This window comes from Bombus pascuorum, chromosome 9 (genome assembly GCF_905332965.1).
Source record: "Bombus pascuorum chromosome 9, iyBomPasc1.1, whole genome shotgun sequence".
Lineage (NCBI taxonomy): Eukaryota > Metazoa > Arthropoda > Insecta > Hymenoptera > Apidae > Bombus > Bombus pascuorum.
The window spans coordinates 1,625,365-1,644,169 of record NC_083496.1 but is presented as its reverse complement, the minus strand read 5'-3'; the positions used below and the strand labels follow the sequence as shown (position 1 = coordinate 1,644,169).

Here is an 18,805-nt window from a genome sequence, read left to right as displayed (position 1 = left end):
GAACCCTGAGAAGTGACTACCGAGCCAACGAAAAAGGATTGTTCTAGAACAAGGGCTGTTTTAGAAATTTCCCATTTTTTAACTTCCATGACGATGATTTTACGATTTTTCCAACTGCGGATGGAAACGTGATGCATTTATGATGGCTGGAAATATTCGGAATATTTTAAGACAATAATTTAAGGGCGAATAAGTTTGCAGATAAAATTTTCATAATTTCTAGTGGAATTTTAGGATGAATAGAGTATGGAAAAGGTTAGGAAGTTTTTGAAAAATGTAGCAGAGAAATTTGGTTAATTTGGAGAATAAATTAAATGAAAATAAAAAGAGACCACCACCATTGTGAAAAATGGAATTACACTTAATAAATTACTTTTCCAACGATTTATATAAATCGTCATAAATCGAAGAAAGATCATCTTCTAACTTTTATCGCGAAGCTTCGTTATACCAAAAAGTTGTCAAATTCGTCTTACTTGATCAGCAAAATTCCCTTAAGGAGTAATCAATTTCTCTGGCGATCGATTAAAACCGATTGGTGAGCGAAGTAGTTTGAAATCTCTTTTACCTCCTTATCTAACAAAAGACTTGCACTAGTCCACGGTGTAACTCGAACCATTAAAATATTAATCGCGACTAATTACCAAATATATTTGATTAAATTTTCAATTGGGAATCGTTGTGCGATTCGATCGTCCGGAATGGAACATACGTTATCGTTTGTACAAGCATGACAAGAAATGGCCCAAATTTTGCTTGGATCTAATGACGAGATTGTATCTACTAATGTTGCATCGTTCTACAGCGAAACGCACGCGGTCAACAGCTTCCATGCCCCCGATTATCCTGACCACCTGTCACAGTGATTATTCGTAGGCACATAATCCGATTGTCGTTTGTCGGCGATAACAACGTCGTGGAGAACGTATGCGTGCACGAAATACGATTACCCGCCATGAACAGCTTTAATTTTGATGTGATTACGTGAACGTTAGGACAACATAATGCTGGTATTATGTTGTTTGAACACGGAGGCTAGAAAATGTTTAACAAGGGCAAATAAATGGCAGAAGAAAAGGGCAAAGGCATTTTTCATATCTAAATATTCATCTAGTGATACAACGGGTAATTAGTTAATTTTATCTAAGAATAAGCTAAGATTATGGAAAAGATTGTATTCTGTCATATAACGAGGTCGTGTCGATGTAGTAACAGATCTTAAAACATTAAGATTGGCATCTTTTTCGAGAGTAGCGGAAAATTAAAAGAAACATAGACAAAAGCACTAGTTTGCCGACTTTGTTTCAAATATGAGACTCGTAGATCTTAATATTTCACATCGATCTTAATTTCGCTTCTCGAGTTTTGAGAGAAGGTATTTTCTACGTAATTACCTATTAAAGCGATGAATTATTTGTGAAATAATTTTGTTATAGTATAAAAGTAAATAAACCACTATTTATAACATATATATATGTGTAATGCATAACTTAAGGGGTAACCCTCGGGCCATTCATAATCTTTAAAGCCCATGTTTAAATACAAAGACTTTAAGACGCGTTTCTCTATTTACTTACTACATATTAAAACACACGCCAGTCAAGTGTCATAAACCTTGACTCACAATCAGTATATCACTACCATTTTCCTCTTTTCATGTCATCCTACGGATCCCACATACCGTAATAGAAAAATGTACCAAAAATCACTACGAATTTTACGATCGATTGTACGTTCAATTATAAACCCGCAACTTTCGTAACTGCAAAAAGCTTTCATTCGTAACAATCAATAAAACATCCTCTACTCATAAATTCATCGTGTCATTCGTTACTTTGCGGCTCGGAGAACAACACAAATTTCCTATTCCGCGGAAAAATTCACAAACACGTATACTAAAAATATACAGACGCGTCAACTTTTTCCACGCGAAACAGATACCATTCTGAAAAATCATATATATATATATACATGTGTATAAATGATAGTACGCGTGAAAAATATATAGCGGGATCGCGAGTCCTTGACGGATGATAAAATCGCGGACTCAATGGCATCGTGATCGATACGCATCTGTCCCTTGGCCCTTGACCGACCAGTCGCCGAAAGACACACGTCGCCAGGCGTATTAAGTGTGAAGAAATCACCTTGAAAATCACATCGGGGCCGACTCGGCTTCGTACTCGCATTATCATTGGATTTCCGCCGCGACAATCGTATCGATAGACGGCCACGAGTCTCGGCTGCTCGATGTACGAGCCTCCGAAAGGCGGGTGACGAGCAAAGGGGTGGTGGAAGGCGAGACAAAGAACGAAACTGAACGACGAGAAAGATGCAATCGTAACGAACCACGTATAAAGAAGCCCCGATACCCGGACACTGTGACACTTTTTCATTGTGCACCGACAAACGATCACCGAAAATCGGAACAGACATGGTCCCGCGCAACGTTTCCGTCATTTTTTCGTCTCTCGTGTTCCTCGTCGCCGTTGTCGACTGTATCTCCAAGGAATACAATAATTGTGAGTAGTTTATGTTTGTTGCTACCGCGAAATTTTTCTTTTCGAGCAACTACCTTAGGTTTATTTATGGTATAGTTAAGTTGATTCTAACGGAGGTATGTTACGAGGGGGCGAGATTGTTATCAATTTGCTAGTTCGAATTTCAATGTTGAAAATTGATATCTAATCGTTACAACTAATTGGGCGTTAAATGAGTTCTGTTCGTTAATTATCGGCTGAATATTCCAGTGATATTTGAGAGATATAAATATTAAGCAAAAATATAAAAGTAGATAAATATAAAATGTAGTTGGCAAGGTTTCTAAACACGGTATTAAATAAGAAAGAGAAGCGAATAGGAAGCAAAAGAAAACGCTTGCGAATTACGACAGAACGCGGGAAGTTAATAAACCGAATTCAACGTCCGCCGTTACTATATCGACTTTTTAAGTATTTGGAAACCACTATTTGAAAATCATTGACCGAGAAACACAGGCGCCGTAACCCATAAAAGTAAATACATTTGAAAAAAGAAAAGCACATATGTAAAAGTTCAAATCAGACAACATAAAGTCCATTAAAATCTGTTTGCTCGATTTCATGCGCTGTTTACATTTTTATCGGGCATGTTTCACGAGCACCAAATATACAATACAATATTCGAATCAAGTTCTATGCAAACATGAAATTGCGATTGACTTGGTCAAGTTGCGCACATGGAAAATAACCGAGGCTCCGAAAATCCGTATCGATCCGACCGATATTTATTAAACGTAACAATTTTCCGCGACATTAGCCCCCGATCGGTAACCTATGCGTGAACGAAGGGGCAGGGCAGCGTAAATTGCAGTTACACGAAATGACAAGCTTAACATTGGATTTTCAGAGTCATTCATTACCAAATGGATGCAACGATGCACTTGTGCCGTTGCAACCCGGTCACGCGCCACTGCTCCTTAAAACGAATCGAATTCTAATTTAAATCCATTCGCCTTGAAATATTGCCGCCATGGAACTCTTTGAAAAACGAGGATTTCCATAATCTCGGACGTTCATAACCAGAACCGCGCCAACCGTTGAAACACACTCTGTTCCGAATAATTTGAATTCTACGATAATCTTCGATAAACTATTCTCTCGGATACACGTAAATTAAAATGACTGTATTTACTTTGTAATTTTCAATACATAACAGTCCACAAGGAATCTATAATTTTATTTATAATCTCTAATTACGATCATTCATGATAATCGATAAATTTACAATATTAATATTTTTCGCGATGTTTTGTTATTTTCCATGAAAGACAGCACAAAGAATTGGGCATAGAACGCGGATATTTTGCCTGCTAACGTCGCTTATTCGCGACTTACGTATGCGGAAGGCACGCACACACGGGCTGAATAGAAAAATGGGTGTATAACCCGGTCGAAGGCCGACTGACTTAGACGGTGTACGACCTCGACCAGTTCGCTAGTTCGACAAATTTTGAACAGGCCAATGTATCCTCAACGATCATTCGCGAGGTTCTTAACCTGACGAAGGTTGCGCCCGGGGCAACGCCGTTCGAAATTTAATTATTATCACGCGAACCTACGATTTTCGAATTTCTCGCGACACACTGGCAACGTCAGGTTTATGCATTCGATGCATAACATTCGATGTACAGCCAGGGACAAATTAATGGCCCGTACGCACAGAAAGGTAATCACGTTAATGGGCACACGTGTAATTGCCGATAAATTAGAGAAACGAAAATTCATCGATTTTTGATTCGAACGATGGTATTATCGTGATGTAATGGCGAATAGTTGGGAGAGGTGAATAGTATGTCAAGTCGCGTGCGTCATCTTGAAATCTTTCCTGAAATCAATCTCAAACGATCGGAGACGGTAATTAGGAAGCGCGTATGATTAATGGGCTCCGTGGCGCCTTGACCGCGAGATATCGAGTTGAAAATTGCTCTCTCACTCGTTGCCAACGTTCGTCATCTTATCACCATGGGAAATTAGATTTCGTTAGTACATACCTTTGCTACGTGAGGCAATGATAGAGAATTTGGAAATGCTCGCGGTATTTTTTGAGGAGAAGTTACTTTAATGACGAGCAATAGTATGTATCGAGTCGGTGTATGTGAGATGTACTTTCTTTGAAGTTTAAATTTGATAGATCAGAGTATCCATCGCGTTGAAAAGAGTTTGTAACGAAGATATAAAAACCTCATTATCGGATACCACGAATAATTAGGATTCGTATGACACGTTATATTAACTCAAAGGCATTTCATACATTCCAATCTAATACAAATTGGAGATTAGAAAATGTAATTAAACGTTCACTTAAATATTTAGGTATTTAAATAATAACAGATGTTTAAAAACATCGTACGATGGTATTTAAATTTACACGGACATAGAAAGAGATTCGTAAAGTATAATCACCTGTGTTCGATTATGAACTTCGATTACGCGTTGTAGCGTTATTAAGAATAATAGTGCGGAATTTGGTTGCATATCGAAACGAGAATGATCCATTACGAAGTAGAATCATAGCAACTTTCGCGATTCGAAATTCCGAAGATTCTCTCGATTTGCGGATGGGAAATAATATTAGCGAAATATTTCCATTGCGACTACGTAAATCATTTTCATAACCGTCCGGTTATAATGTCGACATGTATCGAGTGGCAAGATAAATTAATTATCAAGATAAATTGCCATCGATCTAGACAGCCTCGATTAATCCTTTACATTGCCATATCTCATGCGACTCGACATTCGCGTTTTCTAGATACTATTGAATTTCGCGATCAGCGGAACAACGCGAGCCACAGGATCCCATGAAAATTTCGTATAACGCTGATAAAAATATTCCGATCGATTAAAATATCGGTCGCCACGTGACAAGTTCTAATCAGCCTGTTAAACGACGATCTCTTTCATCTTTTTTACACTCCTTTTTTTATGTAGCCAATTTTAACCCGCCCGAGTTCACCATCGTGATACACGTCATTTACGTCACGAGCACGTTTTTCCATATTTATGGGACAAATAAAATACGTTATATGGACAGGACGCGGATAAAGTGGTAAACGGAATAACCATCGAGCGTAGTCTGAAAAAGTACCAAAGAAGCATCAAATATATTTTTGAAAGCTATTCTATCCGTTGGATACGTAATAAATAATCGTTAAAACCATAAAATTGTTCATTTCGTTTATTTGCCTTAAAATAACTTTTCAACGTTAATATATATATATATGCATTCGATTTATAGATAATCGTAAGTATACCATATCACGTAGTATTGTTCTAAGTATTACGATATTCTCCTAATCAACCCTATTCATCGAAACCGCACCGCATTTACCGAAAGAATGGCTGTCAAACTCACTCGAGCCATTGAAAACGCATTGGCAACAATTTAAATCGGCATGAAACCACTTGAAAGGGAAACCGGAAAAAAGAAGCGAATCAAAGCAAACCGAAAGGGTTCCCTTTCTTCCCACGAGCCTCCGCGCCGCGATCCGGGTTTTTCCAGCCGTTAAAATAACCCCATCCGCTGCCACCTGCAGCCGCCAGAATCCACACAAAAGACTCGAGAAAGAATCTCCAACCTGTCCATTCGACCATCGTCGGATAGAAAGGGCAGAAGAGGAAGAGAAAAAAAGAGGCCTAGCCCAAACTGTGAACGAAATCAGCGACAGGGAAGAGGAGGAGGTGGATAAACGAGCCGAAGGGGAAGTCGCCAATGGCGGGGGCGAAGGCATCAGCATATTATCATGACCATGTTCATAGCCTGCTTTTGACATATCTATTACGCGTTTCCGAATAGAGGTGACTTCGAATTCTATGCCTGTTCTCTGCCCACCACCACCACCCCAACCCACCCCCTCCCTCTGTGCAACCTTCGTTCTCTGTCTTCTTCCCGTAATTCGGCTGACATCGAGGCGCACAGAGAAGAGAAGAGACATCGCGAGAGAGGGAGCGGAAGTAGAGAAAGGGGCTGGAAACTGCAGTGTCGAAGGGAGACCCCGAAACCAGAGTGGGTGGGATCGGTGGTGCAGACGTAGAGGTCCAATTAATCAGCCGAGGCGTGAAACGAGAGGGGAAACGCGAAGGGCAGGGAGTGATTCTGGTGGAGGGAGCGGAGGGATGTCGCAGGGATTGCGGTGACAGATCCGCCGTATCTATCCCTATCTGCTCGGGGCATTAAATTCGCGCGATGCCAGTAACGGTGCCGTCAACGGCTGGTTCCTCTTGAATCGGTTAACATTCCGCTGTACGCGCTGCTTCAGCTTTCAATTAAACGCTTGTACATCACTAGATGGACACGTCTCGTTCGCGGTTTTAACCCGATCCTCCCGCCGTCCAAATCCTGTCACAGGATTCGAAGATGTTGCCCGTTTTATAGATTAGTTTTAGGAGAAAGGAGCGCATAGGAACGAATCGGTAGAGCGTACGAAGATTAAGATCCAGAATTTCTAGCGGGATTTTCGTTTCATACGCGATTATCTGTTACTGCTATTACTATCGATGTCGAAGGAAACTTTGGATACGAGTCTCGGACCATCCCTTATAGAGATTTTATGATGACAGCTATATCGTATCGCGAGGTGATATTTTCATACGGTGTTATATATGAAAAGAGGTATTTAAATATTCTCTTCGTGGTACTGTTCATTTGTGTCTTCTTTTAGCTCATAAATTTTTCAGGAATATTTCAGTAAATACTGTCTTGAATTAAGTGATACAGAACACTTATTAGAATGAATTAGAACGAACAGAATCGATACATGGTGGATTTTCATCAAATTCAAAGAAACGAGATTTATAAATTCTCGACTCGCTTAATTGCTAAAATTATTTAGATTCGAATGACCATCCAACGATCCAATTAAACGATTTTTTTTTTCTTCCTACATACTATGTAAACGCATCCCATTTTCATAAAAGATGCGACCGAAACAGGATTTGGTTCGACGTTAATGAACACCTCGCTTACCGGGTGATTATTTTTGATAAAAGTCGAAACGAACTTTTCTGGCGCTCTCGTGTACGAGCACGATTAATGAAAAAACCGGAGAAACCGGGAACTCGGGTTCTTCGATGGTAGCAACTTTTTCAGACCATTTTCCCTTTAATTGTAAATTGTTCTCGTAATTCCACTTAATTGCGACGAAGATGAGGTTTAGACTTTTTAATCCTTTTCTAATTTCGCGAATTATACGCACTCGGACGAAATATAGAAAGATGGAACGATTAAAAAAGATTTTTATCGCTGAAATAAAAGAATGTCACCCAATGTTCACCGTGTTCTTGGATTTTGAAATATCAAAGAATAGCTTTTAAATCGTTCGTTAACCTTTGACAAAAATTCAAGAAATCAAGATGACTAAATTATTAATCACCATTTCATAGAAAATTTACCGAACTTCCCGTTCCATGTTCTTCTTTTTTCCATCCGACTGCAGTTGTTTTCTATCGGATGTTAACGAAGCAATACGATGTTTGCGATAACAGTCGCCGATGTCCCTTGCGGTCAAGGAAACATTGCCACACGCACGGCGAGACTCGTTGGAGGACAAAATGCAATTCCTCACGAATTCCCTTGGATGGTGAGCATAAGCAGAAAAGGCGGACACTTTTGCGGCGGTACCATACTTAATTCAAGATTCGTCCTGACTGCAGCCCATTGCCTGTGTTCGTGAGTATACTACGCATCCTCTGTTCTACATACATACGCGAGTTTATTAATTAATCGACAATTTAATAAATAATTTAATGGGTTCGATATTTAGTTAATTATTAATTATGAAATTGTGAGGTATTATGCAACAGGGTTTGTATATCACTGTTTCCACTGACTGAAATGTATGACTTAAATACAAATGCGCAGCAAATATACGCTGCATTTCATTTCACCGTTTCGTGGCGTTATATTTGTTTTCGAGCAATCACTTATTTATAGATAGATTGTCAATGAAACAAGCTTCGTTGTTATATTCAAATATTATGTCAAGTGTTCTATACATATACCTAATGTTAAATGTACGAGTAAATGAAGTTTATTTCGCACTATATAAACTTGGCATTTTTAAATTACAGCAAATGAATATTTTCTAAGAAGAAAGAATTAATTTCGTTGAATGATACGTCGATCGTTGAGAAATTCTGCGTTCGTCAGATTCTTGAAGATTTCTCGATGTTATTGTCGGATTGACTTCCTTTTAAATAATACAAATATTAAAACACAGAGAAAGAAAAAAGTACGAAGAATTATCGAGCAAGAAGATGATTATAGAAATAAAAATTCCATTCTTTTCAAACATCGAATTTTACTTTTAAAAGAACACTGTTGCCTAGAAGACTACCCAATATTCAATACCCTGAATATTTTTACAATATGGCTCGATTATTTATAAATTCAAAATAAATCGCTCGGTCCATTCGATTTAGAAACTCGTTTCCCCGACAGTTCGTAAAAAACAACGAAAAAAGGAGTACCTAAATTTCAAAGCATTACAATATCGATCGGCCGGATAGTTTATACCCCCATTCTTTGCAATAATGCCGGTGTACGCGGTGTTCGCGTAATCAATATGCAGGTTGCCATCGAAAATATTCATGGCAGAAAACCGACTGTTTCTTCATGGAAAGCTGCCCATTGTTCCCTGTAATCGAATCTACGAGCACCGCTATAGGGTGGAAGAGAAAAAGAGAGAGAGAGAGAGAGGGAGAGAGGGAGAAAAGAGAGAGAAAGAGAGATCTTATCGCGGAACGATATTCACAGTGGCGCCCGTGTGTGCCAAAATTTTCTACCGATTTTGATATCGCTACTAAAATGTCAGCGAAACACAAGCAACCATCTTGTCCAACAAACCGTAGCTGTAATTATTCCGATGCGATCTCGACGATTGAATGGTGGTATTCGATAGCCGCGCGGTTAAACCTCGTCCACCGGAAACAGTATTCATTTTTCAGCATGCAAATGTATCGTTACGAATGCATTCGCCACGAGTATCGTAAAAATGGATATTCCGTAATACATAAATACGATAGAGTGCGATTCGTTGCTCAAATTTGCAGAATAATTAATGAAAGATAGCGAGAACGAAGTAATAATTATTCGCGGTTTCAATAAGAGCAACAGACAATTTTTTTAACATAGTCCTTCGTGTTTCAATGTACTCTTGTAAACCTTGGTTCGTGCTTTTCATACGAAATAAATCTCTGTCCTGATAAAGTCACGATAGTGAGCTTTGCGGCCTCTAAAAAGCTGTAAGAGATCTAAGAGATCCGTCTTGATCGGTCGAAAACGTTTTTTCCGAGAACGTAAAAACGCTTGTGCGACTTGGAACAAGTGCGTTGAAACGGAAGAAACTATGTTAAAAAGATAATGTTATCGTAAGGCGTCAGTTTTTATCAAGATAAAATTTTATAGCTCCACTTTGGATAATTTTTCATTCATCCTCGTAAGAACATTGGCCAACGACGAATAATCGGATTTCGAGCAATTGGAAAATGATTATAGAGGAAAATGTGGATGACAGAAAATCGTCTCGTTTGTATGTCTCTGCGAGTAACGAGTCATACAAGCGAAAAATACCTCTATATTTCCAGGCGCGAAACTAAAGAGAAATTGGAGGGAAATATCACTTGAAAGTTCGACCCGAGTGGTTCAATTTTTTAAGAACGAAGTTGCCTCAAAAAAGCGCCGCAAGTTATTGCGTCATAATCCACTTAATCCATCCGTGCAATCTATGCAAATCTGTGCCAGATTTAAAAACCTAGAAATCCGCGTGTTGCGCGCGGCGGCGATTACGCTGTGTAGTTTGCAAAAATCATCACGCTCGGCGAAAGGATAAAAAGTTTAATGCGCGCCTCTCTAGAAATTACGTAACGTGTCAGGAAAAAAGAAAACAAAAAGAGGGGAATAAAAGGGAAGAAAAGAGAAAAGGGAATACCACGAAATTCCAACGTCGCGCTACACCTATTTTTATCGTGTCACTTTCCCGTGAAACATTCTCTCGTAGAAAAAAGATTACAAACGTTCGGAATCATCGTAACACAAAACGGATAAGATCGAATGAATTAAAGATAAATCGGAGTCGAACGCGAAGGGAAATTTTCACCCAATTACGTATCGTAGTAACATTTTACCAATCCGTACAAATTGACATAACGAATTAGTAATTAGCAACACTTGCTACTTTTATGACTGTAAATCTAAATAACGTACTTTACTCTTCGCTATAATTACTATTACACGTATTTGCTATTTAAGTATCGTTGACTGTACCAACGTGGAAAGTCCATCAGTTTAATAGAATCTTCTGAGTCTGCCTTGTACTTTAAATAGCGAACAGTCTGAGAATAAAGAATTTGTTAATAATATAGATAACTTTATAATGAAATTAGATCTCGCGAAGAGTAAGCAGGTATCCGGATACTTTCAAACCGCAATGTACATTTGTACGTGCATATAGATATGTATAGGGAAATAATGCGTACGTGGTGAAATATCGAGGACCGTTAACAGGACAAACGTGTTTCTCTGACTTGCTGTCTGGCTTTGTGATTATCGAATGGCCGGATAAACGGCCAATCACTTCGTTAAAATTATATAAAACGACGGGACCGTGTGTCGTTTGCCGGTGTCCCGTCGTTCCCTGCGGTCGTATATGCACGCGGGACACGATATCGATGTTAATTGGAGCGACGATTACATTTTAAATGAAACCTCGAGCGTATTTTTCCGGCGAACGAGCGAGTCGAATGGAAACGCAAAGAGCGTTGTGTCAAGTTAAAAACTGCTGTGCCGCTATTTACTCGCGTAAACACTGTCGCCAAATAGAGTCAAGAGGCGGCCTTTTATTAAATGCCAGAGTGAAAAACGTTTCTGTCCTGGCTGGAGATGTGTGTTCGTGCGTGTTTGTGTGGATACGCGAATCAATCCTTCAACGGTTGCATAACACGACGTTCCTATCGTTTATACGAACGATTAACGGGACGCGTTTAAGGGAAAATAATAACGTTACGAAGAATCGTTTCGATGGTGTACACTTATACGATTCAATAGAATTCTTGTCGAACGATTAACAGACTGATCGGCCAAACGAGATTATTTAAACGATCGATCGAATCGCTCGCGTTGTTAACAACGACCTTTTCCCCATATTCGCGGAATTGTCTGCGATTAATTATGCAATGGGTTATCGATGATATACCGCTCTTCGTTTGATCGGCACGTAGAATATATTTTGGTCTACATTTCGCGAATTATCGTTTTCGCGGAAAATACGTATTATATCGCGACGAGAATTTATCATAGAATTTGAAATATCAACCGGTAAAATACAAAGAATAGAAATATAGCGACTATACGCGTAGATTGTAAATGTCGATATGGATTCGATCGGATTTTAAGAATCGATGTTTAAAGCACGGTATTATATGTTAAAATGAAAAGAAAAAAGGGTCGCAAAAAGGGGCAGAATGTGTCAGTGGTTCAATTTAAAAGTAATTTCCACGCTTCTCATTTAAAGGGAATCGCACACGAAGCATCGTAATAGGATCCTGGAAACTCTTCCAATCACTGGCTAAAATCGAGAGAGGATTTCGAAAATATTCGTAATTCTTTTTTCTCACGGATACAGCGCGGAGATTTATGTGGAACAGTGTCCATGCAGGTGTAATTAAACGTCGAGACAGTGGTGTTGCGCGATGAAACGTGTAGGCGTTCTCTATCTTTGTCTTCGTCGAGTACATAACAGAAACGGAACGATACAGAGAGACACGGAGAAACAGACAGACAGAGAGAGAGTGAGAGAGAGAGGGACGGAGGGGAATGGAAAAAGAGAGAGAGAGAGAGGAGATGACGGAGGAAGGGGTTGAAACTGGACAGGGTGGCCATAGAGAGAATCCAACGGAGCTTCGGCGTTGTAAACCATGATTGCGTGTAGATTACAGACCACTCGGTAATTGCTAGCGGCCATGCAAAACGCATGACAAAATGTTACCAGCTAGCGCGAGATCGTGAAAATATATCCGACTCCGACCATTGTCCGCGTTTTCTTTATCGTTCACGGAAACGGCCGAAATAAATTTCGTTAATGCGGTTCTACGCGCGAAAGAGAATTATTTGTTAAGTTATCGCGAGAGAGAGAGAGAGAGAGAGAGAAAAGCAAGTAATAGGAAAAAATGGCCACAGACAGACCGAAGAATTTCAAATATGTAACGATACAAAAATCTGTTCATCGTTATTATTCATCGGAACATCGTGTAACGATATTGCGGCTACGCTTCAAATAAAACTGTAAAAAAGTAAATAAATGGTAAGTTCTGTATTATCGACTAAATCGATACGAACAGAAACAAAGTTCACCGCGAAATACTCGGCAATCGTTCTCCTCGCGCATACCGGTTTACAAGCGAATTAACGGTACGATTAATGGCCGAGTTGCCAGTTAAAAAGGCCACTCCCCTTAACCGGTGGCGCGATTCAGCGTTTAGCCAGCGGTGCATTTTAATTGGAAGGGGTGCGATGATAAGGGCAGGGAGTAACTACGATGATGCATCCGTGCTAAATCGTATAATCCGCAACGGGTGCCGGAACAATGGGACTGCCTCGACGAAGATGGAAGGGTCCATTAAAACAGAGGGTTGTCTTTGTAAAAAGAGACGAACCTTGAAACTTGCGAAACGACTCGAATGCGATTGCACCATCCGCGAGTCGGTGGAATCAAGGCGACGAAGAAACTGGGACGAGACATCTTCTCCTGCTCTCTCTCTCTCTCTCTTTCTCTCTCGTTTTGTAGCAGAGGGTGGCACGAAAACTGTTATAATTTCATTAATTATTCGGAAGCCGCGTTGACCAATTAATTAAGCGAAACCGCTACATTTGGAGGCCGTTCGAATACCAATATCGAAACGTTGCTACAGCGAGAAGCAAAACTTTCGGTTAAATAATCGCGAGCAAAGGCTACGAAGGAGTTGCTTCGTTACTTTAGAAACATCGAGAGGAATGAAAGAAATAGAAGAAACGTTAGTGGAAAAGAACGTAAAACGAAGAATATAGAATGCTGCCTTTATCTCGCACATTTATACCTCCTGGTTTCTCGCGCACTTAACTTTCACGATGATTACTTGCCGGCATCGTTACTGGACTTTGACTCCTTGCGGTCCGGAAACGGGCAGAATACCCAGCTATTTGTCCTACTTGGCCTACATGTATCCGTAATGCGTGTAAAGTGGAAGTTATAACTCGTCGTTTTTCAAAGAGGCGTTCTTTGGAAGCTTTAAAGCGTAAGGATTTACAGGATGCGAGTTTAAGGAAGTAGCGCGTAACGTGTACGTTTTGGGATAAGATATGGGACAAAATGGAAAATGTGCTTCCTTGGAACGCTTGGCAGTTATCGTCGCGTTAAAGAGATTAAGAACAGCTAGGAAATAATTTACTAAGTATCGCGAGTATTTCGAATAATTTAAATAATTTTGCGAATGGAACGAAGGAAATGGAACCGAAGCAAAGATTGATTTCACCTATTTGATTCTCCGTTAAGAAATATCGTAACAAGCACTAGACATACTTTGGTATTCCGTGCCGTTGCATCTACAATTTTTCATAGAAGCATCATTTTCTCAGACCACCGTGAAACTTCCCTTTTTCCTAAATAAAATATACTATATAAATATTACTCTCGAGGCAGTCTGTATCGACGATTGAACGGACGACAAATATCTTTTGCTTTTGATTCAGAGGGAGTTCTATAATCCCCACCGGTCAATTAAGGATCAGTCTGGGCGAGTACAATCTGAAGGGGCCGGAAGTGCCAGCGTCGAAGGAAGAGAGAGTGACGAACGTTATCCTGCACCCTGGCCACAAGTGCGGAAAATACGTGGACGATATTGCCCTTCTGGAACTCGCAAGGCCAATCGCTTGGTCGGAGAGCGTGAAACCCGCCTGTTTACCTGTGGCCACAGGGAAACCAGGGTATAGCGCCTTCGGCGGGGAACTCGCCAAGGCTGCTGGATGGGGTTGGTTCGGCGAAGACAGGTCCAAATGTAAGTAAATAATTCCACTTCATCCCCTCTTTCTCGCCTCTTCCTTTTGCCCGGTAATTCGCTCGAGAACTGAGAGTCGTTGACGTTAATTACTTGGCGTTTCATCGGATTAATGGGATATAAAATCGACTGTAACTTGGCGAGAAAATCGCTGCTTCTGCTACCAGGCTGTTACAAAGTGGATTTTCCAGCGAACCAATGATTTTATCGGCGCATTAAATACGAACAAAGGGAGCAAAAATTTGTTACGTTGCCATAGTCTATTTGTTTTCGATAATGATATTGTAAGGGGCACGGAAGTAGAACAGGTGTGCCACCCAAGTTTTCCATGAACGACTAAGTAAGCGAATTCTACCTTGGTCGAAATCGCGTTTCACCAAAGTTCCTGCTCGCTGCCCCAAATTAATGGCGCTAAGAGATCGAGTCGAACTTTCACCTAAAAGCGCCCTCGGTGAAATTTGCTCGATTCGAACGCTTCCACGTTCACGATACGCGTTCCAGAGCAATGGAAATTTTCTAAAGGGAACGCGGAAAAATATACCGATGGTTTGCTTGGTATTTTTATTGATATTGAAACTTCCTACGTTAAAACTTAGAGAACGAACAAAATTGATTTCAATCTCTTGCCTCGTAATATGAGATTACGGTCGTGACGTAGATTACGCCTAATTTAGTTTCTTAATTTTAGTTTTAATTTATCCAAAATTACCAACGACCATTAACTACCCTTTAAGTATGAAAATGTTACGTAGCTTTAATCGTTCTACGTACTTTTGATTACTTTTATTATTTCTGAGATATCTATCGATATTATCACATCTCGTTTATAGAAAACTTCCTACGCTGATTACGTGTCATTTCAATAAACTAACATTTTTAAATACGCGATATTTTTTAAACTCTGATGCCAGTCTCGTGTCACTGAGAGTTTTCCTATCTTTCGATCTTCAAATATAGCTTCGCGATATTAAAATACGATCGATATGATACGTATGGCGACCAATGTAGCTTCTGCCAAGCAATAAATTTCCAATGATTAAAGCAATAAATAGTAAACTATGTCATGTACATGTAGTCCAAAGACAAAAGAGGCAACCGAAAGCAAAGAGATAAACGTAGATTTCAAGCACTCGACGATCGTGTCCGATTAAAACCGATTCCACGTAGCCGCTTTATCAAAAGCTCGTTCTATTTTGTCTTGCAGATAAACGAGCGGACGTGTTGCAGAAAGTGGAGGTTCGCGTGATCGAGAACAACGTATGTCGCGAGTGGTACGCGAGTCAAGGAAAGTCGACCCGCGTCGAGTCGAAGCAAATGTGCGCTGGCCACGAAGAAGGTGGCCGCGACTCTTGCTGGGTAAGTGAAATCGTCTCGTATCGTCTCGTATCTATCCCTAGTTTATACGTGGAAAACTAGCTGCGTGTATCGATTTTTCTGTCATTCATGCGCAACTAGTTAAACAGAGGGTCGCGTGTCACTCGTTCGTATACGAAATTCACGCCCTGTCCAACAACCACGACACGAATTTCGATAAATATCCGGCTGCTCGCATAGATGCGTACGCAGGTTGAATTAACAGGCAGAGATTGAGCCGAGTCTCCGCCACCGGGCTGAATCGTTCGACCACAAAACAGCCAGAGGGACAGCGAAAAAGGGGAGCGGGAGAGATTGAAAACCGTCAAAAAATATGTTGACAAAATATTGCGGTCTGGTATGACGTAATTATCAGAACGGGTAACTGCGGGAAAAGTGGTACGCGCCGCTATTTCCAACTCGATACGTTTCATCGCGGATTTACGATTCTGTTCGCGGGTCATTTGACGGCCGCCTTCTACTTCGTTGAACAGGACCCTGTTATCGCACTGCTTTACGTTTGGTCGGCCGTGTTTATGTAATCGATGATTATCGTATGCTAAGACAACGCATTAAAATTACTCGTGCGACACGTAATTGTTAAACATAACGATTTAAAGATTTTCTCTATTGGACACACTGTGTCTGTATCGAGGACATAGGTAAATGTTATCCTGACCTGATGGAATGACATTGGGAACAGAGAAATATTGTATTTCCACTAGACATATGTAAATATAATTGTGTTTTCTCGTAGGCTGATAGCGGCGGACCTTTGATGATCGGAAGTCAAACCGGTGGTAACATAATGGTGGTGGGGGTTGTCTCATCAGGAGTGGGTTGCGCTCGACCACGACTTCCGGGTGTATACACTAGAGTCTCGGAATACATACCCTGGATCACGCAACACGTACTACGATAAAACGAAACTCGAAGCTTTCCATTCGCTTCACTTTCCGCGAAACTGTCTGTATACACTTGGAAACGCATTTTCTCTTAGTGTATTTAAAGAGAAAGAGCGAAGTACCATAAGAAGATCGATCTCGTCAAATATGTAACGTATTCTTTTCGTTGAAGAAATTTCGAAGCTAGAAACCAATGCTTGAATTAGTCTTAATGGAGATTCTTAAATTATTAAGAACTTACTTTAAAAGATAGATGTAGAAAACTAATATAAAGTATAAGACGTGATTTGTAATACAAATTTCGTTCATTGCAACAAGACTATAGATTTATAGAATACAGTTGTTAATTAAATTTAGCGAAGCCATTGCTGTAAGCATAAATAATTTATGAAATTCGTCTCTTTATCTAGTCAATATTTGTATTACAATTATATCAGATAAGATATTATATATTATAATCAAACTGCCACGAGAGTATTGTAATTTAATAATATAATTAACACGTAATTATGTACAAAATTTACATTTTAATACGAATTAATCTTCCGAATACATCATAATATATATCATAAATTATATTCTTCTTTGTTTCCTTGGTCTTGGAGGGTTCCACGATACTCTAGTGTCGTCTGTGATAGAAGCAACTTGTAGGTTTGTTAGCTGAAGACCTTTCATGGCACCCTGAATGGATGTAAAAGTAGTCATTGAAAGAATATATATGCAAAATGTTCAAAAGATTTGGGACAGGTCAGTTTGCTTTTTTTGGAGAATACTATACGTTGTTAAAGGTTGACACTACCTTTTTAAAACATTCTGTATATTTTGACAAAAAGATTTAATTTATGCATTTCACCTACCATTCTGCCGGGTCCAATTCCCTGTATTCTTAATCTGACTATTTTGATACCGCTGTTAAGAATACGCTATGAAAATGTAAAGCACGTTAGAAGGACATAAAAAGTTACAAAAATTTGAGTAAACATAATATCAAGAAATTTTTCTTACCGTTCCAAATGTAACTGCAGCTTGTTGCGCTGCAATGTTAGTACCCTTCTTTGTATTTTTAAAACCTTCTATTCCAGCCGAATGTAACATCTTTCCCTTTCCTATAAAAATATCATTGGTTACGATAGAATTATACAAATGATATCGATGAAACAATACTCCTACAATAAAACTTTCCTTTGTAATCGGTAAGGGACATTATCGTGTTGTTAGGAGTTGACTTAATATTAATAATATATAAGTGATCGTATCTTATACCATCGAAAAGCTTATACGGTGTAGAAGTATCAGGAAATAACGAGTTCCTGAAATGGACATTTTGTAAACATTATATTAAACTAATATGCGTAGTTATCTACAAGAAGATACAACATATTACACAAAGCTATGATATAAATGTGGTGCTTATGCAGTATGAAATTAAATATTTACAATTCACTTGCACTAGTTATATCGGTTGTTTTTTCTCCATCCATAATTACATGTTTCCCTCCATCATCAGCTCTTACTTTTTTACTTCCAGCTCGAAATTCCCTCATATTATTTGAGGTTATGTGTACATCTCGAACATTAGTGAATTTCAAATACGGTAATACCGTAAATTTCCCATTAGACAATATCGTACTTCTTGTTAAGGATCCTACTGCAAATTGCAAAGTGGACAGAATCATTTTTGTTTATGTATATACTCGCAATCCGAAACAAAACCAAACAATTGGCAAACTCTCCCTGTCAGAGTAGTACATGCTATGCTACTCCTGTAGCTCGTTTCAACAAACTTAAAACTGAAATTATTTTAGAAAACCATTTATTCGTATTTGGACATTAATTGAATATTTAACAAGAACAATTAATTCAACTGAGTTTAATTGTTTTCAACGTAATCGATTCGTAGAAATTGATAAGCTCTTCAAAGTTACCAATAGAGCAATAAGATGAACAGGTTCGTTTCTTCTGACAGAGATAGCGCTTACA

The 18,805-nt window shown here is 39.3% G+C and overlaps 2 protein-coding genes across 2 annotated transcripts; one reads left to right on the top strand and one right to left on the bottom strand.

The window, feature by feature from the left end:
- Positions 1-2,193: 2,193 nt before the first annotated feature.
- On the top strand, positions 2,194-18,271 carry LOC132910361 (transmembrane protease serine 9-like). The gene is made up of 5 exons (XM_060966012.1): positions 2,194-2,522; positions 8,025-8,208; positions 14,263-14,567; positions 15,772-15,923; positions 16,678-18,271. Exons 1-5 carry the CDS (start codon positions 2,435-2,437, stop codon positions 16,840-16,842), a joined length of 894 nt encoding a protein of 297 aa, XP_060821995.1. The 5' UTR covers positions 2,194-2,434; the 3' UTR covers positions 16,843-18,271.
- Positions 17,301-18,766, bottom strand: LOC132910363 (small ribosomal subunit protein uS11). The gene is made up of 5 exons (XM_060966014.1): positions 18,263-18,766; positions 17,985-18,135; positions 17,831-17,920; positions 17,683-17,748; positions 17,301-17,506 (listed from the first exon to the last, which is right to left on the bottom strand). The coding sequence occupies exons 1-5, from the start codon at positions 18,499-18,501 to the stop codon at positions 17,399-17,401; spliced, it is 654 nt and encodes a 217-aa protein (XP_060821997.1). The 5' UTR covers positions 18,502-18,766; the 3' UTR covers positions 17,301-17,398.
- Positions 18,767-18,805: the final 39 nt, after the last annotated feature.

Excerpts from the sequence above, each read along its gene's own strand:
- LOC132910363 (XM_060966014.1), bottom strand. The coding sequence starts at position 18,501 with ATGATTCTGTCCACTTTGCAATTTGCAGTAGGATCCTTAACAAGAAGT. Across the intron at positions 17,921-17,984 it reads AGTTTTATTGTAGGAGTATT|ATGTTACATTCGGCTGGAAT; the intron begins GTTTCATCGATA and ends GGAAAGGGAAAG. Across the intron at positions 17,507-17,682 it reads GAATTGGACCCGGCAGAATG|GGTGCCATGAAAGGTCTTCA; the intron begins GTAGGTGAAATG and ends ACATCCATTCAG.
- LOC132910361 (XM_060966012.1), top strand. The coding sequence starts at position 2,435 with ATGGTCCCGCGCAACGTTTCCGTCATTTTTTCGTCTCTCGTGTTCCTC. Across the intron at positions 14,568-15,771 it reads CGGCGAAGACAGGTCCAAAT|ATAAACGAGCGGACGTGTTG; the intron begins GTAAGTAAATAA and ends TTTGTCTTGCAG. Across the intron at positions 15,924-16,677 it reads GTGGCCGCGACTCTTGCTGG|GCTGATAGCGGCGGACCTTT; the intron begins GTAAGTGAAATC and ends GTTTTCTCGTAG.